The 26,545-nt window shown below is 36.7% G+C and overlaps 1 protein-coding gene across 1 annotated transcript in view; it reads right to left on the bottom strand.

Moving 5' to 3' along the window:
* Positions 1–5,014: 5,014 nt before the first annotated feature.
* Positions 5,015–26,545, bottom strand: part of DCDC2 (doublecortin domain containing 2) — a 44,310-nt gene continuing 22,779 nt past the window's right edge. The window contains 6 exon segments of the mRNA XM_032442511.2: positions 5,015–5,091; positions 5,093–5,161; positions 6,437–6,787; positions 14,408–14,508; positions 24,130–24,316; positions 25,553–25,601. Of these exon segments, the coding sequence (XP_032298402.2) occupies positions 5,053–5,091; positions 5,093–5,161; positions 6,437–6,787; positions 14,408–14,508; positions 24,130–24,316; positions 25,553–25,601 (796 nt within the window). The 3' untranslated portion in view covers positions 5,015–5,052.

Below are 26,545 nucleotides of genomic sequence, written 5' to 3'. Positions count from 1 at the left end.
GAACCCAATCATCTTTTCTCCAGACACAAAGCATAGAAGTGTAGCCTGTGGTATAACCCTCCAGATCCCCACAGACATCCATGTACCTGAAACAACAGTGTAGGTTTCTGTTTGAAGGTAGCTCCAGAGTTGGCAGCCAGATCTCTCTCCACTGATGCATCATGGCACCACATTGAGGGCTTCACTCCTAGGGACACCTGTGTGCTGCCATGTATATCCATAGGGTTTTTCTGCAGGCAGCCCAGCATGCAGGCCTACACACACAGCGCAAGCACTGCTCAGAGCCCTCACACCCAGAACACCCAGCTGTGCATCAATGGATCTTTGTTTCGAGAAGATGCCTTGGTATATCTAGATGCTCTCTGTAAGGGCATTGTCACCTACTTGTGTCATACCTGTGCTTACGCATTGCAAGGTCTTCAGGTCTTAGCAAAATGCAGAATCCTCAGATGTTAAATAACCAGCATCCTGCATAGCAGTATTGCATAGGTTGATGTTTGCATGCGTGGTGAGCAGTAAAGGGGTTAGAGAGGCTAAGTGGGACACATGCCAGGAAAATGAATAAATACAGTACCAATATATATGTGTTTCTAAAGGACATGTTTCCTTATGGTATGAACGTTATGTGGATCTTCTTTGATGTGGGAGTGATATTCACACTTCATTTGCTGGTTGAAGTATCAGGCTTTCAGTGACAGAAGTACCCAAGAGATTTAGCTTCCTTTTTCTGTGATGTCATTTACAACCATGTGGTTCTTTAAGAAATGAACCCTTGAATCACCTTGAGCTAATCTCTGTGTTGCATGAAAAGAGAATTAGTCTTCATTCATTTCTCTTTCTTAGTAGAGGATACTTGTATCCAGCAGACACAAATCCCAGCCCTTGGTTTAACAAGTTAATTCCTGTTTGGTGCTAGATCTGAGGGAACAGTAAGACACCAGTAAGGGAAAGCACAAAGGTTTTTCCCAGGATGTTCACTTTCCACTGACAATCTCTAACCAATAAATGATGTGGATTCCCATTCCCATCTATCGGAGCTGCAACAATACAAGTATCCAGCAGTCAGACTCTACCTTTTTTCCACAACCCTTAGTAGGCCTCATGTATCTTATGTTCCTTTACAAAGAGACTAAGGAAAAAACCAGAAATTACAAGTGCTGCTGTAGAGAAAAACACTCAACTCTATATACCTACACGCTTCTTGTTAACAAAAGCACTTCGCCATTTTACCATACAGATCTTCATTACAAGCCACCTTTACAAGCTATGCTCTTGTTAAAAAAACAAAAAGGCACCTGACTGAGGTAAAGGGAGCTATCTGATGTTACTTAAAGCAGACTGCCTTTTGCAGGTGCCAGCTAAAGTTTTGCCTGCCTGTGAAGTCAGGTGCTTGAAATTGGAGTTTAGAAAAAGTAAATGCCTTTAAAACTGATTTTCCAGATAACACTTGGTTTAGGGGCTTGATTTCACCTGCGTCACTTGAATATCAGTGGGAATACAACAACAGGAATACAGAAAATGAGAATAAACAGGTGGGCAAACAATTCTTACAGAAGAATAGTACCTGAAAACCTGTGCCTTTGAAAGTTTGTTAACTACAGACATGAATTAACATGTTTTTGATGCGTAGAAATCTTTATGTATTATCAAATAGTTCTTTCAGTGTACCTTTTGAATAATTAAGCAACTCTCCTTTTCTCAGTATTTTCAATTAATGCTTACATATTGGGGTTTTTTTTTCTGCATGCAAGTTTATTTAGATGAGACTAAGGCAGTGAAAGGAATGTATTCTCTATTTTCACCCTTTTCTTTCAGGAAATTAATGTTATTTTGACTCTGATATATGAGATCGCTGAAGCATTAAATAAAATTTGATGAAAACTGCATCTCTACAGGGTTTAAGTATATGCTTTAGAGCTTTGCTGAAATTAGGAATTAATACATTTATTTGTAGACTATAATAAGAGATGAATTATCAGCACGCTTTCTTCCATGGTTACAATACCATAACTACAAAATCTGACTTTTTTGAAGTTCTAGTGATGGAAGAATACTAACAGCTGAAAAAATCTCTATGTTTGTAAATAACATCAGCCATCCAAAGCTAAAATTAAGGTCAAACTGGCCTCGATTTGAGACAAAAGCAGAAGTGCCTGTGTGCTACTTCTCATTTAATTGCTAATTTAAATTACATCAGCTAATTGTTTTTTAAAATAACGCCAAGAGAAAGAAAATACCTTAAAATAAAAATAATAATGTTGCATAGAAGCTTAAAGTAACACCATATAAGCTTAAGAAAAAGTAATATTTCTTATGTAAAACTGATTTAAGCCATCACAGCAAATTCACATACAGAAAAATATATTTAGCAAAGGCCACACATACGCTCCTCAATTAATTTCTGTTAACACCAGAACTGTTATGCATAAATTAATTTTCTCTGTACAAGAGAATCAGACACAAAGTAGATGTTTTCAGAGCTATAAGAGTGAATGATGAAATGGCCGTATCTCTCCCTAAAGTCCAGTTTGTTATTCTGTCTTTCTTACAAGACAAACAGCACAGAGGAAAACATTTTAAAGGCTGAGTAAATCTCACTGGGACTTTCATGTTCCCATGAAAGACAATTATCACATTGCAGTTCCCTATAATTTACTTTAAGCTTTTAAATAACTCTTACTGATATTCATAGGTCTTTAAGCACCAAGGACACTGAACTTTGGCAGAAAAGGGAAGAAATGAGAGAAACAATCAGCAGATAGAAGTTGTGAATAGAAAACAGTCTCTACACAAAACTGTGCTTGCTCTAATTTTATATGTATTTTTTTTTAAGTACAACATTTTGAGGAAAACGTTTTCCATGTTAATTATCTTTATCAGACTTGTTTGTTTGTCAATTTAGTTTTAAATTTCTGAGGATGAAGATCAATGTTAGATGCTGCTCAGGACTTTACCTACAATAAGATGACAACGTGTAGAGTCTACAACATGTACAGTTTGGGTACACCATTAACTTCAAGCCAACAACTCTTCATAGTAGTGTCAATAGAAGAACACTGTAATTTGTCTTAATTCTTAAGCATGCTGAAGACCACACTTACCACTGAGCTATTAAGCTCTAAATGAGTGAGGATGGAGTGCTAGCCATTTTCCCTTGGTGGGCTCTGCAAGAAGGTATGCTGACATAGAGCTTCTTGGTCTGGCTAGTTATGCATTGTTTGATGGCTTTTAATGCTGCTCCATATGCAATTCCACTGCAAGATTACCTATAAAAGTACCTAAAGGATTACAATGTATCGCTTTCCTCATTAGGGCTTGTAGTTATTTTATTCATACTGTTTTGGGTTTATTTTGTTGTTAGTCAGTTGGTTGCAGTTCTGCTTATCTTCAAGAATCATCTTAAAATGCATCAAATAAAAAGACCCTTGCTTAAAAGCTTGGCTAGATTAGGATCTTATTTTGAACAGAATACATAGGTAACATTCCTCTACTTTGTCAGACAGTTCAATAAAGGACATGTAAAACTCAGATATTTCACAGTTACAGCAGAGCAAACTATTCTAACCTTGTTCCTGTGTTTTTTAAAGTTATTTTAAATTCAAATTGCCTGTGCTCAGGAGCACACTCAAGGATCTCTAAGTATTTCTTCCCCATTGGAAAAGCATATTTAATAGTTGCTAGAAAAGTGCAGATATTTCTTTGAGTTTCAGTCACAATAATTTTTCTACACTTCCTTCAAACAGTGCTTCAAGTTCAATTTGTTCCTGGATGTAATTTTGGTCTTAATAGCATGAAATCAACAAAAATGACATTTAATTTCTCATTGTCATAATTTACCAGCAATAATGATAAGGAAACCCACTATATATTTTGTATAATTAATGAAGTTATGCTCATATGCTGTATTTCACGATCTACAAATAATTGCTATTTCTAATAGAGAAACTGTGAGAGTAATGGTGTTGATGTCATTAAGAGAGCTAATACTGAGGATCAATGGCTTATTTTCTAATGCAAATTAAGCCACAGCCTATCAGGAACCTGCTAACTCAAAAAGATGATAATACACTTTCAAGCATTAAGGCTATGTGAGGGATCCATAAACACAACAACAGCTGCTGAATTTTACAGTAGACTAGTAATCTTATATTAGTATGTTTCATAGTAAAATGTCTCCATTGATAACAATGATTTCATGCTAATTTCAGTCTGAATCTGGGCCTCTTCAGTTTGGGGTTCTTTTTGTTAATAAATTAGACTTCACTTGAACTGAAGTGCAATCAAACTGCTCTGCTCCATGCCTGACCTGCTGCATACCTATGCTTTATTCTTTTTTCATTATAATAACCAATCACCGCTTAGTGAACTGGTGCAGGACAACCAACAAAACCTACTGTTGTGAGTGTGAACAAGCTGCAGCATTGTAGGCTATCTTCACAATGATTAAAAGGTGCTATTTAGGAATGCAAAAATAAAAATGATACCAAATAGTATACTGAAAGCCACTATCCAGTAATATTAGGACTCATAGTACATCTTATTTCTTGTCCTTTAGGTGAGCAATGCATTCTATTTCTATCTTAAAGTTACGCCTGGAAATAAAGTACATAATATGGAATTTCAGTGGGAAAAAAACTACTTAAATTGTGTCCTTAAATGTCACAAATTATTTCTCTTTTCTCAACAAACCCACAAAGAAGTTTTGACATTTAACTTGTTCTTGACAGATGTCATTTGTATAGTTGACTCTGCTACTGATAACCATCTTATACCATAAAAGAGTTTATTTCTAATGTTTCTAATATTACTATACAGTAATATTACATTTTTTCTCTCAAAATCCATCAGAAAGTTACATCTTGTGAAAATTATTAAAGGGTATTTAGTAGAGCTAAATGTTTATGTCCTATTATTCCATATGCTATTGTCATCTCAAGACTCAATGTGTGGGTACTCAATCTATCTCTCCATTTTAAGTTATGAATCACATAAAATAACATGCTTGTAAGTATTATAGTATTTACTTTTCCATTGATTTTATTTCCTTTATATCTATGCAACTGCACCATAGTCATTGCTCTGGTCCTTTTTTTTCACTTTCCTGTGGGCTAGTGATTGTCACTCTTGGATTTCTGGATGTTTTTTCATCATGAGAATCAACCTAGAAAAAAAAAGGATAGTTACTTGATGAAGTTAACAGATCTCACTTAATTTCAACTGTGTAATCATTTTGTACTAAAAATTCCACAAGGAATTCTTAAGACACACACACACAAATGTTTTCTGATAGTGGTCAAATTAACATTTTTGTTTAGCATTAGATTATATGCCTTCCAAAGGAGAAAGCACTCAAATTAGAGGTTGAAAAACCCCTACATGGTCAAACATCCAGTTACCCACGTATCCTTTTAAAATGAATGTACACTCACTTTCTCCATTGACATAAATGACTTCAGCTTCTCTAAAAATAAAACAAAAAAATCCATTACTGTGTCAAATATAGAATAAATTTGGGGGGAAAAGAAAAATCCAACCCAATTTGTTACTCAGTTCTCCTAACTTCCTTGAGAAATGTTTCTGTATGTAGTACAGGAACAGAAGAAAGCCTAATTGCAAGGAAGTGAGAAACCATTCCCAGTGACCCCAGAAATAGAGGAAGGGTCTTTTTTTCAGCAGTCTATGGGCAGAAAATATGCAGCAATTTGTTCAGCTCCTGTAGGAGCTGAAAAATCAGAATGCAGGTCTTCCTAGATCTGGATTTTTTTCTATTAAGTAAAAGATTCCATTTCCTGTGTTCTGTGCATCTGACATTCAAGGCTTGGTTCTGGGCTGCATGCCTCCAACTAAGGTAACAGCATGTTATCAGCTCCGCAGAATTAACAGGATATTTGATTTTAACGTGAGTAAAGCACTCTGCCCTCAAGAACTTACTCATTTCCGTTGTATCATCCTATTTCTTATAAAAAGAAATGACGCTTCCACATAGTAATAGCAAGTCCTCTTAATGAAATGCAACTTCTGTGGAAGTCAATTCAGAAAAAAAATAAAAATAAATAAAAATAACAAGGCTCTGTGTCTTCATGAATACATCTTCCTGCACTGTCCTAAGGATAACATAGTGAGGAAGTGCAAAATGGTTATGCTTTTCAGGAAACTGCAAGATTTCTTTTTTTGAGAGCTCAGCATACTCGGGAATGTAGGATATGCCGGTTCATTGAATAGTGAGAAACATCTACTTTCTCAATTGGAGGGCATATAACGTAATTAATAATGTTACCAATCTAGGAAGAAACGACTTTTCCCACATATTCACTTCTATTAAGGTCTCTCTTATCTAGAGTGAGACACTTACCATCTAGCTGAGAAAAAGCCTAAAGCTGCAGCTGCCAAATAGAAGGAACAGTAAATTAAGACAAACAAATTGAATGATGCTTACCTGGTTCTGACTGCCAGCATAATCCTCTTCTACGTCCTCTTCATGCTGAAGATCATCATGGCTGTTCATCTGCTCCATCTCCCCACCATTTTTTTCATTTATCTTGCCATTTAAATGGGTGAGCTCCTCTTCCTCTGCCTGGTAAACATTCTCTGTTTCTTCTATTTTGTACTCATAATTCCCACTTAATTTAATCTCATCTTCTTCTCCTCTGTTACTTTTCATAACAGTTTCCCCACTGTCCTCTCCATTTACTTCTGGATGTTCTTCATTCTGTTTATGTGCTTCCTCCTCTCCTCTGTCAACTTCCTCTTCTGCATTTTCCTCTTCATCTACAGTTTCTGCTGGCCGCTGAAAGGAAAAGTAGCAACATTGTGAGGCACTTTTAAACAGAATCATCCAAGGCAATTCTGAATCATAAAAGACATCAAAATCATGATTACTTCATTACTAGGGAGTAAGTATGCTAACGTGATCTTTATCTTCATTGAGAGAAAAATGATGCTCCTGTTGACACCTCATATTGCACTCTCATTCTACACAAACAGTGTATTAATGAAATTTAGATGCATCACACTGGGCTACACTATTTGACTGTACTAAAACAACTGGATTGAGCTGGAATTATCCCAGCAACAGATATCTTGCACCAGCTAATTCGATCTAATATTCTGGCATCTGGTACATATTTTTTTCTATGAAATAAAATACTAAAATAAAATAGTATCACTAGCCCACAAAGTGTTCTGAAGTTTTACCTACAAACCAGACAACACCATACCAACCAGTCTGGTCACAACTCATCTTCTATGCATCCACAGAAAAGCAGCAAGAGATAGGAGATGGACAGATTGGATAGATGGATTTTGTGACAACCTGAAGAGACGCAAATGCTGTCTATTTTTTTTTGCATTTATCTTCTAGTTTCAACTTTCAAGGTTCACCTGACTACTCAGTGAACCAGTGCCCCTCCTGACAAGGTGACTTAAATACTTTTACTCTTTATTTTCATTCAAACTTGAGCACAAGTCCCATGGGAATGAAATTGTATCTTCCTCCCACACTGGTTCATCACACTAAATCTAAAGCAAGAAATCTGAGTGTAAAAGATAGATTCTCTTTTAATCAAACGTATTGGGAATTCTCCTATCATTAGCAGCTCCTTTAGGCAGGCAGGTTTATCCTACAGCATGTAAGTTCTGTCTCTTTTTCTCACTAAAAGTTTTATTTCAAAAATAATTCTCTCATTATCTTTGGCATATTAGTAAGAGCCACTTCAAGAACACCAGCAATTGATTGAAGCCTTTGGATGAGACACCCTGCTTTTGCTTTGATATTCACATAGCAATGTAAGATTATTTCACTATGCCTGTGTGAAATATTCCAACATCAAGGACAAGTTATTTCACTGTAATAATCCATAGAATGAGAAATTACTAGAAATACTACATCATTGCCTGACAGTATAAATAATAGCTCCTTAAGCTCTCTGAAGTACAATAGTTTCTGTATGATTTTTATTTAAGCTTTCCTAAATGTCTCTCAATATCAAACAAGCCTTGTTGATTCTGAAATGAAAAATTAAACAAGCCAGGTCTTTACAGACACTTTCAAAGAAGCTGCCAAGCAAAGGAGACTTGAGCCAACTCATAACTACCAGCACATAAGGAAAGAAAACATAGATTTAGTCTACCCACCTGTGAGCTACTGATTTATTTTCAGTGCACAATGGAAATTAGCAGCTTTGAGCTCTGATTCAAGCAAAAGCGGGATGGACAAATTAAATGCACCAGATACCCATATTTAAAAGCAAGCATTTTGATTAAAGACAGCTGCTTGCTATGACATTACAAATAATGGCTATATCTAATAGACTTCATCCTGTCTAAAATAGACATAGGTCTAAACTAAGTGAAACACAGAGTACTGAACAATAGCCAGAACCCCACTGGAAGCTCATAGGCAAATTTTCAAACTGCAAAATGGACAAAAATCACAGAAGTCACATTTACAGGTAAGAACTGGAAAGGGAAATGCTTTCTTCATCTAATCTCATTTCAAGTTACACTACATTATGGGTGTGGAAGAAATGACCTGCCTGGTTATCTAAAATACAGTATCACTCCTGTTGAACAAGAAAACCAAGATAGGTTTCAAAATGAGGATGACCACAGACCATGCATTTCAGAATGAGCTGCAGACTGAAGTCAGAACAGTTGGGAAAGAACTTAAGTCCAACCCATCCACCAAATCACACATTGCTCTTTACATAAAAAGCCTGATGCTTAGTATTGAAATCTTGCTGGTCTAATAATTATGAATAATAAGTATGTTGTCTTCTCTGAGAAATACCTAGCAAAAAGTTATTTTATTCTCATATTTATGGAGACAGAATCACAGAATCACAGAATGACCTGGGTTGGAAGGGACCTCAAGGATCATGAAGTTCCAATCCCCCTGCCTGGCAGGGCCACCAAACATACACCTTTACTAGATCAGGTTGCTCAGGGCCCCATCCAACCTGGCCTTGAATTGTTTATGGTCTTATACATACATAGGGAAGAAAACAGAAAAGGGGGAAAAGATTTTTATGGTTCAAAGCTTATAAATACTGCAGATGCATTACTACCAGTTCCAGTGATTTTAGTGAACTTGAGGAAAGGAGGTAAAGAAAATATTAATAAATATGAATATCTTTTTGGAACAGTTCTCAGTTCAGGGTCCCCTGGTGTCAATAAGAACCTTTTCACTGAATCTGACAGCCTCTAGTAAACCAAACAGCTACTGCTACACAAAATGTCAATATGTTTATATCAAAGTTACTTCCAATTTTGTTCTCACAGTCAGGATAAAGCAGGAAGGCCATACTGAAATCCAAACAGGTATGATGAGTCAGATACACATATCCTTACAGTAACTGTAAGACTCACTCCTAGAAGTCAGCAATGAGTTTATCATTGTCATTCCACATCTTATTTTTTAGCTTCTCATAAGTCACCTTCCAAACAGCAAGAATATTCACAGTAAGAGCTTCTTCCATATGTAATGCATTGGCTGGATGGCTAAGAAAGATGTGAGGGGCTGCTCCTCTTTGCATCTGAGTCAGGCTTTGAGCCAATGTGCTTGCTCACAGGAAGTTATGCATTACATCTGGGATTCTTGTAGACATACAGGCCATTTCAAATACAGGAGGGCAGCTAGTCCTGGGTGACTGAGGCCTATGATCCAAGTAAACAAACATGAATATCAAATACATGTATCAACACACTGATGCACCAAACTCCAGGATCACAATAGCGAGCAAACAGCACATATAAAATTTACATTACAAGCATGCGGCCAGTTGTAGCACAAGACAACTAAATACGTACATACTGTAAGAGAGACTAAGTGTTCCCGTGTTACTTCAATGCTGTTGTTTTTTGTGTTATGGACACATGACAACTTGAACCTCACTGCAGTAAATCTAGGACTGGAATAGTGTGAGGTGATTATCTGCTTATTCCTTGAGGAAATTTCCATAGAGAACTAAATGACTTACAGAAAAGGGTACTTTTTCAATGACTGTGATAGACTAACATCATTCTTCCAGCAGCAAGAATTATTGATAATCAGACTTGTATTCTGCCTTATTTATGACAGCAAGAAAATAGGGAGTGCCACACTTTCTTGTACAGCTGGCTGCAACTTTTAAATGAAGAAGCCATTGCAGTCACTTATTTGAAATTACAGAATTAACTTCCTTTCACATTGTATTTTCATATTTCTAAGTATAATTCTTCACCTGCCATGGACAATCAATAAAAAGTCTAACTAAGAAAAGAATTGCATATTTTTATTCAAAGGTACAATCAATCAAAAGCATATAGAACAACTGAAGTAGCGCATCAAACTAACTGGAGCCAAATTTCACTTTATGTTTAAGTACAATTGCTCAATGATATTTTTAATCTCAGCAATACCAGAGCATTTAAAAAAGGGTACGTATTCTAGTTACAATCATCATACTATCATTCATTAGGAACTATACTACGAATTGCCATTGTCATTCAAAAGGAATAAGTTAGGAAACCTTTAGACATGGAAGCATTTGACTTCTTGTCCTCTAAGAACACTAATGCAGTCTCTCGGTAGGCTTGTACTTGATTGATACTAGAATACTAAAAAGTGCAGTATCACAAATCATTTAAGACAAAGTGTTTTATACTATTAAAGTAAAACATTATTTTCCTTTATTGAAACCATTTGGAAATATTTACTTGGCTAATAGTCACAACAGACAAACAATGAGATAGACAACAGAAAGCTTAATGGTCACAAATACCAGCATGAATACACCTCATGAATGCAGCATCAGGAATGCTCAAAGCTAATTGCACTGATCATCTCCAGAACAGATCTGCCCTTCTTCCAAGGGAGTCAAGAATGCTTTGGAACTGCACAGCATAGATTCCAAAATCAAAACATTTTGTTCCTGAACCAGGAACCAGGTTGCTAAGTGACAACAGTCCTCTTCCACATCATTTACAAAACTCAAGTACTTAAAAGCAAGCAAATGAATAGCTGAGGGTCTATCAGTCCTACATTTCACACATAGCGAATGCACTGTTGTTTCTGGGTGAAAAAAATACAATAAAGAGCCTTAAACTCCAACATCATTATGGTGCAGATACGCTACTTTAATGATAGAAATGGAGACCTGAGTCCACAGAGTATAATTTCTCATAAGATCATAGCTCCCAAAAGTCTAACCGAAGTTAAGTGAATGAAAAGCACTTAGTTTTTTTCAGGACAGGTGCACAGAGAGAGAAAACTTTTATCAAAGCTCTATCAACACCAATTTTACAATGGAATAGCACTTGCAGCCTTTCACTCCAAAAAACCCAGGCCCTCCAACAGTTGGTTTTTAATCAAGGAACATATCTTCAAGCAGTCAGTCTGTTTTAATGTTTAATCAATGCAAACTTTCACATTTTGCTTTCAGCAGGAATATGAGCATTTTGTTCTGTTCACTGAGGCAAATCTCGTGTCTCTAAAGCAAAAATGTATACCCCATAATAGAAATTGTAAATGAAAGGTGCAAATGTACTGCTACTGATGAACTGTCCCTAGAGAGAGAACACCAAAGGGAAATCCTCAATTTCACATCACTTCACAGCCCAGGAAATTAAGAATAATGAGTGGCATCAGGAATCAGTAGACACATTTGGAATAATAGAAAGCAAATGTATAGTGAAAGAACCCAAAGCGTGAACATCTACAACAGCCCCCGAAGTCAGGGCTCATTAGACAAACTTAACGTTCAGTGATTTTTACAAATACACATAGAAAGAGAGTGGGAGGTTGGACGATGAGTCTGGAGGTGAAAATAAAATCAAAACAAAAACAGTTCAGATTCATTCAACATCACTTAGATCTTAATGGTTAGATTCACATCCCCCAAGGCAAAAAAGACTGGCACAGCAGCATGCCTGAATTCTTTGAAGGGATCATGCACTGGACAACTTTGTATCTCATTACTCACATATTTACAGCACCTCCAGAGGGCTTATTATTAGAGACCACATGGAAACTGATAAATCAATGGAAACTTCCAGCGTTGTTTCAATACTACTGCTACTAAATGCTGCTTCTGTATTTCACAACTTACGTAAATAAAGAAAAAGTAGTAGTTTGATCCAAAACTACATTAATTGGAAAAGTTTCTCTCAAAGAAAGCTACTTTGAGTATATCTATATTATGAACAGCAAACTCAAAGCAGCATATTTAATCAGCATTTTAAATACAAAACTTTTATTGTTTCCTCCCTCCTCACCAAATGTTGCGGTAGAACTACACTGATCCCTTACTATTTCCGCAGTTGGTTTCAGAGTCTGTCATCAGTCTCCATGGATGCTGCTACCAGGATGTAAATAGCCAACCTAGAATGAGTTTGTATGTTAAAAGGTGAAACTATCCACTTTTTAATTCAGGGGCTGAAGTCTTGTACAGAGCACAGAACAGAAGGATGCGGTTTGGGTTTAGGCAAAAGATTCTTTTTTTTCCTCTCTTTGATGCTCAATTACAACTGTCAGCTTGTCTGGAACACAGCAACTCCTTCTAATGCATTCACAACTGGCAAACAGCCTTTCACAGAACAGGACATAAGCAGGTGTCTAGCCAGTCTTACACTGACTTTAGTTAATGGCTAATCTGGCATTTGTTCAACCACGTACTTTAAATGGCAAGATAGAGAAGGTGCATAGGAGAAAAAACACAACAACTAAGCTCTCTTTTCACCACCTAATTTATGTGGGGGATGGAAATGATAGCGTATCAGAACTGTCAGCATTGCAGTGAAAACTGGCATGTAAATATTTATGCATTACGCAAGATAGTAGTGCCCTGGCTGACTGTCCTTTTCCATACTTCTAGCACATAACAAAAACTGCAGTCCAGATGAGAAAAAGCTATAAATCTTTTATATCACAGAGATGAAAAAATTTAAAGTGTTAATTAATAAGAACATGAACTTGCAAAGTGCTAAATGTTTTTAAAGGCTGAGTAATCACAGTTGTCGGGGGATAAAGACTACTCGATGTAATTAAGAAGGACCTGGCTTCTTGCCAGATTACCTTGGAAACATGAAGTTTTAAATCGTGAAATAAACTGTGACCTGAATTCTCAAACAATTGGGGAGCTTTGTTTTGCTTTTCTGAAAATAAATATATTTAAAAAAAACCACCAAACTCACCAAATTATTAATAGCATAAATGCCTGAATTTTGCTTTTTTACCTCACATATGCACACTTCCTTGCAGAAGCAGCTCAGATAGCAAAAAATCAGCCAGTAGCAACTCAAAAATATTTCCATCTGTGGACTACACATGGGCCTCAGCAAATCTCCAGCACGGCAAGAATAACGGCACCAGGTATTGGCGACTGTGTGAATACAGCTGCTCTCACCAAATACAGAAGTGGCAGTGCACTATAAGCTGCTTTCCTCTCTCTAGTAACGGTCACCATTCTGTAGCTGTGGCAAACAGTCAAGAGCAGCTGCAGAGAGGACAGAGTTCTTACTCGTTCAATAGTATCCCTTTGGAGAAGTTCGGTTTTCATCTTGAATTTTGTAAGAATCACAGTCAACCTAAAATCTGATACCTAACAACCCAATGTACACTATCAAAAGTTTCATGCTACCCCCAAGGAAAGTTTTATGCACTTTCTGAGGCTAATGAACAGGCTAATTATTTCCTAATTTGATTATTGCACAGTCAGGACTAGGGCACAATGTACTAAGAAACATAAGAAATACAGACAGAGGTGACAGGAGATATGTTCACCCCCACTTTCAGTGCTATAGGTACAACCCAACGCAACCTAATTATCACAGAACCTCATAAGGACGACCACGATTAACAGGGGTGATGTCCCAGTGGTGTTTAGCATACAACCCTCTGAGGTCTAGGCAGGTATTCTTTGTGAAAAGAGAGATCCAGCATTCCTTGTGTCAGGAACCAGAACAGTCTTGATGAAAAATCTTTCTAATTAAATGCCTGATTATTTCAAGAGAAGACTGTGCTGGTAGCTTGGAAAAAGATCTGACAAATCCAGGCACACTCTTGATTCAGGACAACAGGAATTCTGACCTTGTTTCTTATACTATTCCACCAACACAAAGGGACTACAATCTGGGTGAATCTGCTCAGTAAGTAGTTGAGATTCCCCGAGACCCTTTAAATGTTCTCAGATCAGTTCTGAAGCCATTGTACAACAAAAAAGTAACTGAAAGAAAAAGTAAAATTTGCTGAAGTTCCCATAAATGAAGCTGCACATGTGAAAATATAATATATAAAAATAATATTATATAATAATATGTCAAAATAGTATATAATCATTTGCAAAGAAATTTTGTGATCCTGAACAAAATTGAGTAAAGAACACAAATAACCTGTGAAGAATAAGTTGTTTCTTTAAAGTTTGAACAATACCTGGTCCAATGGAACTTCTACACGAGTGTCTTCATCTTCTTGAACTTCAGCTGCCCCCCACATTTCAGACTGCTTTTCACTAGCTCTGTAAATCCCTTCACCTACAATGGGAAAAGAGGAAATAAGTGAAGTCCAATTGCGACTCTGTGTGGCAGAACTACTGAAGTGCACTCAAATTTGCTTCTCAGTAGGTTTCTGAGCAGACTCACTATTCCTTTTAGGGAAGATTTCAACTTCCCATTATTCTCAGTTAGTTTTCCTTTTTAATAATAAATAGCATGCTATACCACTGGGAGAAAGGAAAGGAAATAGAGAGCATGAACAAAATCCCAGATCCCAAGTTCCTTCAGCATAAGGAAAGGTTGGGAGCAATTACAATAACATTCAATCACTTGTACTCCTATAGCCATTGACAGTACCCTCTTGGACTTCGCATAGTAACCCTTATGCATCTAGAAAAATCTCAGGCAACAAATCAGTAACACTTTGAACCAGGGCATGAGCAAAACATAAACACAGTAGGGATTTGTGCTGCACTTCGCTCTTGGGACTGTGTAAGAGTAATTACAGATGAAATTGCATATCTGCATTTACAAAAGCACATAGTCCTGCAAAGAAAAGCTGACCATAATTAAAAGCTACTATATGAGTCCTACACAACCTTCTGTCACCTCTCCAGGAGACCAATATCTTGCATGCAAAGCACTCTAAATTCATTCCTGCTTTTCAACAGGGCCACTAGTGGAAGACGCTAAACCTAAACTGAAGGCTGCAATGGAAAAGAGCAGCATCAGAGAAATCATAAGATCTTCAAGGACAGTCTTCAGGTGAAGTGAGAAATCATATCACTTTCAAAACAGCTGAGTTCTCTAAGGAAAACAAGTAGCTAAAAGAAGACCATATTTCATTCACAGAAGATACCCAGTAGTTAGTTTCAGAAAAGGAAAAAAGTCTGAGGATCTAAGAAAATCATAAATGGAAGAATTATTTATCTCTGTGCAAACATTAGAGTACAGAAGACATATGTCCAAAACATTTGTACCATCAATAACAAAGGAAGAAGAAAAAAAAACTACTTAAGTCTGAAACACGTCAAAGCAAGTGAAGAAAAATGACATTAGCTGAAAAACAGGGAAGTTGTAAGAGCATACAAAGTCCAAAATTCTAAAGAAAATGACAAGGAATTGAATTAGGCATACATTAGGACACATTTGTCTTGCATTTTGGTACTAGAAGTGAAAGTCAATAGAAATTTCCTAAATAATTTACAAATATTTAACCTGATGAAAGGCAGCATCAAGAAAATACCTTTGAAAAAGTAAACATTGTTAACACTGCTACTCTGTATCAGACAAATATTTACACTTTTTGCATGCAAATTAAAATATACATATATATTTACAAGTGGAAGCAGGCAGCTAATGAAAGGCCAACATATTTCCTGCTCATGTGTTCCTGTGCAAGATCTCATCAGCAGCAGTTTGCAGACCTCATTAATCACTATTACCCATGCTGTGAGTTATTCAGATCCTCACAAGCAGATATGTTATGTCGGGTATTTCTTGCATCATTTTATAGGCAATAGTCCAAAAATGCATAGTGGTTTAAAAATAAAAAATAAGCAAAAAATCTCACTGATGCAATATTTCATATCCCTGTCTCCAAATCATTAGTCAGTTTCTATACACTGCTCTAAGAGAAGGAAAAGCAAGACATTTTAGAAACCACTATAAATTGCAATAAATAGCATTTTTGTAAGTCTTCATTCTGAACTTATATTGCCATCTCTACTAACATAGAGTACATTACTAAAAAGAGAACTTCCCTTAGACTACACATTCATGTCAACCCAAAATAGTTCCTAAAACATTGTAGATTAAACACGCTCCTCATGCAAGAGCAAGTTCTGACCTCCTGTGCCCCAGAGTAACTAGAAATGTCAAAGACAGAGATGGTCACTGTCAGTGTCCTGGCCACACTGAAGCAAAAGAGCTCTAAAGAGCAAAAGGAACAGAAGGTAGGTTCAAACCTTACAGTCAAGTTTTGGTATACTCTATCGCTCTGCTGAGTAGGAGATGACAGCAGCAAAGGATTAAAGGGCACTCTAACGTCCAAAATGTCACTGTACTGCTTTGTGTGCTAGCAAGTACAAATCAGAGAGTGTTTATTTCCAGCTATGTTCTTGGTTCTCCAAGCCACACTAAACACTGTTTCACTAAAGAGATGGAGCAAAGTTTTACTGAGAGGCTCATGACCTTTTACAAGGATATTTTTCATTCTATCTGGACACGGCCATGGAAAACCTGCTCTACGTGTTCCTCATTGAGCAGGGGAGTTGGACCAGATGACTTCTAGAGGCTTCTATCAGCCTCAAGCATTCTGTAATTCTGTGTTCAGGCGACCAGAAGATATTAGAATTTTTAAGATTTTGCTACTGTGTAAAAACAGACCACCTTGAGTCATTAATCATCTCTGGTTTTATGTTTCATATAGAGTGAAGTATCCTACACATAGAACAGTGTCATCTCTTATTACCTGATTATTTTAAAGCAGGGTCATATTCAGCAATTCAGGATAGAAGGGGAAAGAGAAGGATCCGCAGAAGAGCACAGAATGGACTGCAAGAGGAAAAGCGAGGAACAGTCTAATGGAGAAAGGAAATACGCAGAGGCTAAAAGAAATTCTTCGAGCACTGTTTTTGGCTACAAGCTGAAGGAGTAAATGAAAACTTTAACTGCAAGTGCATTTCTATGGAGCTTCTTCAAGAGGGGCACTTTACCTCTTCTTCAGCTTCACAACTGTAAAGACAGACCTATGAAATCTTGAGAGAACCTAGACTGCTTCAAGCTCCGAATTCCCCAAAGCCTTGTGACCTTTACTGGAAAAGGGAGCACCTGGAGCCTGATAACAGCCTGATAAGAGGGGTGGCTAGTGTTTAAAAAAACAAAACAAACAGACAAAGCAGTGAACCAACTCAAGCTGCCCTAAGCAAAGTCAGATGATAGGACTGTTAGAATACTGGTGCCTACTGCATCTAATGTATTTATTATATCTATGGGGCCTCTTAAATGGAATAGATTGATATTAGGAGCAGAGAGGATTTATGCCTCCCTAAGTTTGCCTTCAAAATAATTTTTCTCTCTTCTTTTTTATTATTATTTTGAAGTATCACTGTCTCTAACAAAATACTGTAATTCTGGTGACAGGCTTGTATGTGTGTGCCTGTGACTTCTGTCATGGATACAATAGAATTTAAAAGAAACTGGAAGCAATATACACATGATACTTGCGAAACAATGAAAAACTATTTTTCTTCAGCTTATACTACTGCAGCAGGAAGTTTCAAAGAAAATACTCTATTTCTAAGGAAATACCCTATTTCTAAGGAGATTTCATGCTATTACAGATTGCCAGCATCTGAACATCACAACAGAGACTACAAAAGGTACTCCTAGAATTTTACTTCACAAAATGCAGTCCCATTTACTGATAGGAAGCATGAGAACAGTAAAGAAAAGGAAAAGCTGCCATAGTGTAATGCTATAATGGGATGGAAAGCATCTCAATAACAGCAAGATAGCAAAATCTTCAGGTACAGCCAATGAGAATGAGTCCAAATGCAGCAGCCTTCTAAATGAAGGAAAAGAGCTGTTTATCCTCAAAAGGCCTTATATATGCAAGGATCTCCAGCAAGAGACACCCTTGCCTCCACTGCCAACCCTTAAATGAGGTCTAGGAAGGGGTAGATCCTTGCTCCACTCCTTCCACTCTCTCAGGTACACTGCCTGCACCTGAGCTCCCCTGGGTTGGCCCTGACTTCCCATCAGGTTCTCCATCACTGTTTCAGGTTGTGACTTAGCATTTCCACTACAGACAGCTTTAACAACTCATTCATCTTTATACATATACAGAAAATAAAGGAACTGTGTGTCATAATATAATGCTTTTTCTTCCTTCTCCCTACTTTGATTGTTAACCTCATCTATTCTCTTTGTTTCTAAGCACCTAATTTATTCATTTACTTAACTGACACATCATTGTGGTCCTTTGCATTTTGAAATTGACAAAGCAAGTACTTCTTAGCACCAGCCTTTTGAATTTTGACTCTAATCTTAAAGTCAGAATTCTACTGAGTATAGCTAGTTCCTAAGGTACAAAGAAAATGCAAAGCCCTGAAATGTCTATCCTATTCCAGTCACTCCAAGCAGTGCATCAGTAAACTTATATTCTACCCTTCAGTGAGTTAAGCAACATGGCTTACCTATTGTCTAGAACTACTTACCCACTTGATGTTTTTCAATGCATTCACCTTTCTAAAAGCAAACTCTAAGAAACACCATGTGCTCAGAGAAAGGGGCAAACAAGGTTTGCCATCACCTCCATTCCCCACTGGTGTTAGCACATTCTGGCAACTGTGATTCATCAATGCGCAGTAACATCAACAAGGGTTCTCACTTCTTATTAGGGACTGCAATTTTATCTCCCGTTGTGCAAGTAATCAGCCTTTAGATCCTATAAAATCTCTGCAAATAAGAAACAGGACGACCTTTCTTTCCTCAGGACAGTTATTATGTGCGTTGACAGCAAAGCAACAATGATCAGATCTAGGAAGTTACTTTATAGAAGGAAGTTACTTTATAGAGAAATCTGGCATACAGCTGATGCAGCTGCTTGGAAAGACAAGTCTTCAAAATCACAGCACATGTCACTACCTATTGCAAAGCTACATAGTGTTGAGTAAAAAAAGGAGGAAAAAAAAGCCAAAAAAACAGCATGTCCTACTTTGCTCCTAGTCTGATTAAAGAAAGAAGACTTGTGATAACCAGATAGGTAAACTAGAAGAGGTTCTGTCTTTCTTTTCATCCCCAATTCAGCAGTTCCACTAGAGCCTTGGCAATATAAGCATTTCTACAGCAGCTTGGTGACATACTCTCAGCACCTACAAATGGAATTTCAGAGGTGGTAGTATCCACTTAAGAAGGCTGAACAAGCTACAGTTACACATCTCTGTCCTCCTTGCTCCGCAATGACAGCAAAATGTGTCTAGGCCCCAAAAACTGTCCAAATTCAAACAGAAAAGCTGGGACAGAAATGAGAGTTGAACTCGTCTCCAGCATCCTGGTGAAGCAGTGTGTGACAGAAAGGACTACTAGGGGAAAGACTAAGAAACAAGATGGAAAGAAAACAAACAAGTCAGACAAAATGAAGGAAGGGCCACATAGACCCAAGAGAGAAGAAAAAGTGTCAGAAGAAAACTGGAAAAGAATGGAAAGTCTAGATGGAAGAACAATGAAAGGTGCCAAGGAGCAAGAGGGGAAGGGAAGGGAACAAACCAAGGTAGATGGAGAATGCTGCAGAAGTCATCCTGATAAATAGAGAAGGAGTGGCAACAGTTCAATCACAAAAGCTGTCATGGGTGCCACAAGACATCTTGAAGTGATGTGGGGAGTCAGACTGTTTTCCCAGGTAAATAGCTGGGACAAGAGGTACTGACTTCAAGTTGCATCAGGAGAGGTTTAGTTGGATATTAGGAAAAAAATTATTCTCAGAAAGAGTGGAGAGGTATTGGAACAGGCTGCCCAGAGAGGTGGTGTGGTCACCATATCTGGAGGTTTTCAAAAAACAGTGGATGTCGCACTGAGTGACATGGTTTAGTGGGCGTAATGGTGATGGTGATGGTTGGACTACATGATCTTAGTGGTTCTTTCCAAACTTATCAATTCTATGTTTCTTCTCTGGCCTGACTCTGGAAGTTCAAATCTTTGACTTAGTAAACATTACAATGGAGCAGTCAGAGTTAATGTCCAGGTTCCAGGAAATCCAGAAGGAGGGTAAGAAAGAGTGTCTTCAATTTACCAGCATTTTCATTACTAAACACATAGTACACTTTAAGTTATCTTAAATTATTACCAGAACTTCCTGAAAATAATTTCCTATGATTTTATCCTTTGTAATAACATGAACAAGTTATTGTAAGCATAAAATAAGATGAAAAGTCTAAACAGACAATAAGAATTCTTTTCCGGGGGAAACCAGACTGCCAGTGCATTCATATGGAAATAAAGTTATTTTACAGCAGACACTAAAAGCTTCACTACAGAGAGCTTGAAGGATTGAAAGGAAAGGAAAAAGACAACCCACATCCATCTGTGTCCTGTGCAAACTGTCATGTTTTACTTACAAAAATATAAAAGAATGCTTCAGACATGATCCCTTTTATCCAATTTTAAGCATCTGCTGATATTTATTTAAAGGGAAAATCTGATTTTCTAATAAGAAAAGTCTAGGAGACTAACACTGTAGAAATTATTGTATCAGATCAGATCTGTGGTTCATCTACACAAGTATCCTACCTGACACTGTGATGGCAATGCTAGCAAGGGAAGATTTAGGAGGGGGAAAAAAATAAAAAGAGAGAAGAGGAGGGGAGGGGAGGGAAGGGGAGGGAAGAAGAAGGGAGAAGAAGGGAGAGGAGTATTGATAATAGTACAATAATGGATTGACTCCTCTTTTGGATTCCTAGGATTCAACAGTAAGAAGAAAAAAGTATCTCTGCATGCATACAGCCTAAGAAAGTTATTATTTGAGAACTCACGATCTACACTCAAGAATAGATCTAATTTGTAAAATTCTCATTCTATTATTGTTTAGAAATGAAATGCTATATCCAGAGATTCTTAAAGAGAAGGATGTTGATAATTGTAGCTATAAACATAGATATTTCCTATCTTTCTGAATGATGTTATTGGATTTCATGGGAATGTGCTCTATACACATTAAAGTACTTGATTTCAAAGTAATTAGTGTTAGGAAGCTCTAACAATCTTATAGGTGCATTTTATTGCTTAATGTTAATGAAGAAATTGATTAGTTTTATTTCTAGTACATAACCTATTATCACTACAAAATAGTTTTCTTTATTTTTGTGCCTTTTTTCACAACATCAGCAAATAAAAAAGTTTTTGTGTGTGGTCATCTCAAGAATGCTGCCTATTACATTCCTCATTCATTTCTTTTTAGATTTTGCCACCAGGTAAGTTATGCAATCGACAATGCTTCAAAACACAACAGAAAGAAATTGCACCTAGTGTCATGCTTTCAGGTTTGGCTGGGTTAACAGAGTGATAATGAAAAAGCATACAACTTGACACTGCTATCTTGTCTGCTCACTTCAGTAGAAATAGTAGCAGCTGCAAGCACTCTTCCTTAGTAATGCTCAGCCTCAGCTCCAACAGCGTATCTCAAACACCATTCTCTTCCAGAGGATCCCATCTGCTTCTCTTTAAGTGCCAAAATGCATCCCTCACTTCAGTGGGTCAAAAGAAACATGGGGCAAATAAATACATTCAAGCTGAACTAGAAGAATTAAATAATGAGGATGTACTTCTTAAAACACAAACAGAGCTGAAAATCACTTTAAGACATGAGCCATTTGATAAGAATCTTCAGGCATTTGCTTCCTGGAATGTTTTCCACTTGACTGGCTGAATGAATTCTGGGGAATTTAATTAGAGAAAGATAAAGTCTGTAAAAGTTCACAAGTTTGCAGCACTCACAGTGATTCACCTGAAGATTTATAGGACTAAATGCTTTGGGTTTTGTGCTTCAAAAGGAAAATAATTCTTACTGGCTTAGCATGCATCTCCTCATCAACAGAAATCATCTGACAGCGGGGATTGCACTCCATCAGAAACTCACTGCAAGGCTCTGGATTTCTCATTCCATATTGTCTGAATTCAAACTTAAGGCATCATCTTCCTCAGTAACTGCCTGCATGACCAGTTAGGTCCAGACCTGAACAGTACACACATCAAATTTTACATTCCCACATTTACTAGCAGGTCTCCATGCAAAAAGGATAAACATGAGAGAACAGAGAAAAATGAAAACTTCTCTCAACACATTCTTCAGCTCAAACTAGAGAATTGGCTGCCTTTATAAGCTTTTAGTTACAGAAGACTCACAATCTAAAGTGGAAACAGCAAGCAATCACTTCTTTAATAAACTCAGAGGATCTCCAGATGTTTCTGTCTGGAGCAAGAGAAGTGGTAGAATTAAATATGGAGAGAAAAATAACTCGCTAAATTTGCTATCTACCAAAGTATAACTTGTTCCTCAGTCACTGCCTGCTACAAGGACAGAGAAACCTATTATTTCTTCTAGTACTCTGTCCACCATAGGGAAAACAGAAGTAGTAATCTGAAACCTTCTTACTGAATATAAGGTCCACAAAATACAGGTATCTCTCTTGCCTCAGCAAGAGGGATCTCCTTTTTTCCAGAAAACATCTGCTGAGTCTTTCTTTACAAAAATCCTCAGGATGGAAAAAAAAATATATGGAAAAAACAACAAATAATGGCACTACACTTATCAGAAAAATTTACCTCCTTTGGCTGCTCTTAATGTACGAGGTTTGAGTGAGATCTGCCTAACTATAGTCTAGATGGCTTTGCTGCTTGGGCATGGTACCACACAACTTGCTTTAGGTGACCCTTCCTGGGCAGGAGGTTGGACAAGATAGCTTCCAAAGGACCCTGCCAAACTCAGCCTTCTGTGTTTATACGTTAAGTCTCTACTTAGAGCAGTTCAATGCTCTGAACAGTAGACTAGATCTAGACATAGGGATTTTGAGCTTTGTATGACGAATTCTGTACCAGCATTTCCCAGCCTAAGTCACTGCATCTATTTATTTGTAAACAAAAACATATAAATAATCAAAGATATCTGGAGTAGACAAACATTAAATACAATGGCCCAACCCTCAGCACCCAAAACTATCAAGCTGAGAGCACTCTCTGAAAGGCCAGATCAGAGTCACTCCCTTAAATGTTTCTAGCATGCATCAACAAATCTGTAAAACTGAGGCTATATCATGATAATTTCAAGGAAAAGAAACCATTCAGCTGTTAGAAAGGATGAACATTTCTAGTCACTTTCCTACTAATGTGGTCATCATTCTTCAATAAGAAAAAAACTACTGAAAAACAGTTGGCTAAAATTATATCCACTTACCAACAGCAGGAGAAAATGAAATTTGACTCAAGACTGAACAAAATGACAATTCAACAAGCTTACTCTGAAAAAAAAAACCTCTTATAATGTGAAAGATTATATTGCACTGTTCTTTTCAAACTCAAATTCACAAAATTTGACCAAGACAGCAAATTTACAACTCATGATTCTAGGCAAATGCAGACATAAATGCTGTGTTGGATGATGTATATTGAAATTTCAAACCACAGGTTATTATTGCACACTTAATTAAGAATACAAACAGCAGGTAGAAGCAGTGTCAAATGCTATGAAAAGTATAATTAAATTCTACTTAAAGATATTAATTAGCAGTATTAATGACTTTCAGAACTTGTACTATTGAGAAGGAATAGCATTCCCAGTACATCAGCAATATTTGTAGCAACAGAACAGCCTTCTAAACCTTAAAAAAAAAAACAAAAAACACACAAAAAAACCCAACAGGTGGTGGTGGGAAATAAAAGGCACACGACAACAGCATTTGCAATGCATACCAAATATCATACTAAGTCTGCTATGCGTAAGTGGAATTTAACACCTTGCATAGGTACATTTTCTAAGCAAAAATAACTTCAGTAAATTAAATCAGCCAAAGTGACAGTTCAAGTACTAGACTAGTTCTGTGTTTCACTGGCTTAGCAGAAGATAAAAAGTCACTATGCTACTACCGAGTTTATCTCAGTACTGACCATTATCTTGCAGGAATCCTGTGGAAGCTGTTTGTTTTTCTTTCACAGTTTTGTTAGAACTGTGCCTTCTGGACCTAGAATCCTCTGGATTATGGTATTTTTTGACCTCTTTTGGAGGCTGAGGTGAGGAACTATTCTCCCCAGGATCACTGGATCCAATAGTAGATTTAGACTGCCGATCATTTCCCTGAAAGAAAGTGATCATGATCATTACTAATGAATATGATGAAGTTTACTTTTTAATTTCAGCATTATTCCAAATTTTTAATATCAATGGAATTGTATCAGGTTTTAAAGAAATGTATTAACTTACACTCAGTACAGTTAAATAATATCTAAAACAATCTGGAAAACTGTAACTATCTTATCAACTTGCTATATGATCTGACTGACTAAATGCTCCTCAGAAATTTGCAGAAGAAAACAAAACAATTACTACAAGGAAATAATGTTTCATCTGACGGAAAGAATAATTAGGCAAATTTATACATGCATATAAATAATGAATAGCTGTATTTCATTCATGTATATGTGTATCACTACAGTCCATACTGAACAACAGTGATTAGAGCTATTTTTTTCTATATGATTTTAGGCATTAGAAGATAAGAGTTAATAAATATCTCTTCTAAAAATGTTAGAATTGCAAAGTTCATTCATTCAATAACAAACATGACTTTGAAACTGTATTCTTTATGCTGCATTTCAAGAGAATGTGAGACTTGTATATTTTATTCCTAATTTTGTTTAGATGTTCCAGAGGTTTGGTTTTGTTTTTATTTGGGAACAGTGAGTAGATATGATCGACTAACACAATCAGAATGTCAGACTGCAAGTATGACACTCTGCTGTCTTATACAGTAAATTTCACTTGTGCATAATTGGTGCACACAAACATATTCTAATTTGGCACTAATTATGCTCATTTTTACACATGTAAATAGCTCCATACACAAAGCAGTGGATGCTTAACCTCTGTATTGTAATGGTTAGCTAGGGACAAAACACATTAGGCAGGAAACTGTTTTAGGGCCTTATTCAGACTCAGCATGCAGAAACACCTTTTCCTGCAATATGCTGTGTAAATAGCCCTGTATTTTTCCTTTAGGAGCATAATTTGAATAAACAAACAAATACATAAAGATAGTTGAAAAGTATTATGGAAAAGACCACAACACAGCAGCTGTTCTTTGCTAGGGAAGAATTTTTTTTTAATAAGGCACCCATTTCTGAAAGAATATTTCTTGGAGTTTTATATCTAATCACCACTGCAAAACAGATTCATCAAGCATTAGTAAGCATACCAGCAGGTGGCTGTGGATTTTTCTCTATGGATTTAATTAAACTCAGAGGACAAGGAGTTTTCATCTGCTGGAATGAAGCAATATTAGAAACAAACTCCATTGTGGCATTTGATACTTACACTGCCTTTAGATTTTCGAGACCCTGCAATCGGAGGTAGTACTTTAGAACTGCAAAAATAAAACATGCCTTAGAGTTCTGTGCACTATCTCTTTCATAGATACTATCAGTCTATCACTAAGTAACACCAAGACAACTATAGCAACAGAGTTAACTGTTCCATCTACTGATCGCAGAATTTTGCTAAGAATCACTTATTTCTGCTCACTAGACTATATTTAAACACATAATCACTAACTTAGTCCAAAAAAATGCATTACATTTCACCACAATGCACAGTTGAGCCCACTTCTAATCACCAGGGCAGTGGTCAGTGTATTAATGTAGGACAATCAGAACTAATATAATGAAACATTCCAGCAATTTCAATAAAATTCTGCATCATCAATTGGTCAAGACATCTTAAGCAACATTTTCCACTGTCCTTAAATTCATTTGTTTTGAATTCTGTTTCTCAAAATACTTTGTTATTCACGTTGTTCACTTACATAAATAAATACAGCAGTTTACATGCATAATGTGGGACAAATGCCCTAAACTCATTTGTGGGACAAATCTCCATTTACTTCCATTTCTTTAATTGCAATGACTCCCAAATTAGCTTCACATTCCAAAGATATTAAAATTTCCTTATTACAGAGACCCTGTCTAGAGTTCTATTATGTGATAATGCTTGTTTACAAAAATGACCCAAACATTAAGCACTCTTAAAGGAGTACGCATTCTATAAAGCATTACCATGCAAGTAGACCCTGATAAATGCAGCTACGCATAATCTCATTTAGCTCATAATTCATAATCTCACTTGTGATTTAAGAAAAAAAAATAAGCCAAAGCAAAATAAACCTTTGCTTAATAAGAATTTTGTGAAATATGATCAGTGGTTTATTTATGAGCCAAAATAATCCCTTGAATTTCCATTTTCTCTTCTATTACAGATTTCTACCTCTACTTCCTTAGTTTTCAATAAGATTTTGCATCCAATCAAACAAAC

This window comes from Coturnix japonica, chromosome 2 (genome assembly GCF_054131305.1).
Source record: "Coturnix japonica strain WE chromosome 2, WE-NBRP24, whole genome shotgun sequence".
NCBI lineage: Eukaryota > Metazoa > Chordata > Aves > Galliformes > Phasianidae > Coturnix > Coturnix japonica.
The sequence above is the reverse complement of the archived record's forward strand: the minus strand, read 5'-3'. Positions and strand labels throughout refer to the sequence as shown.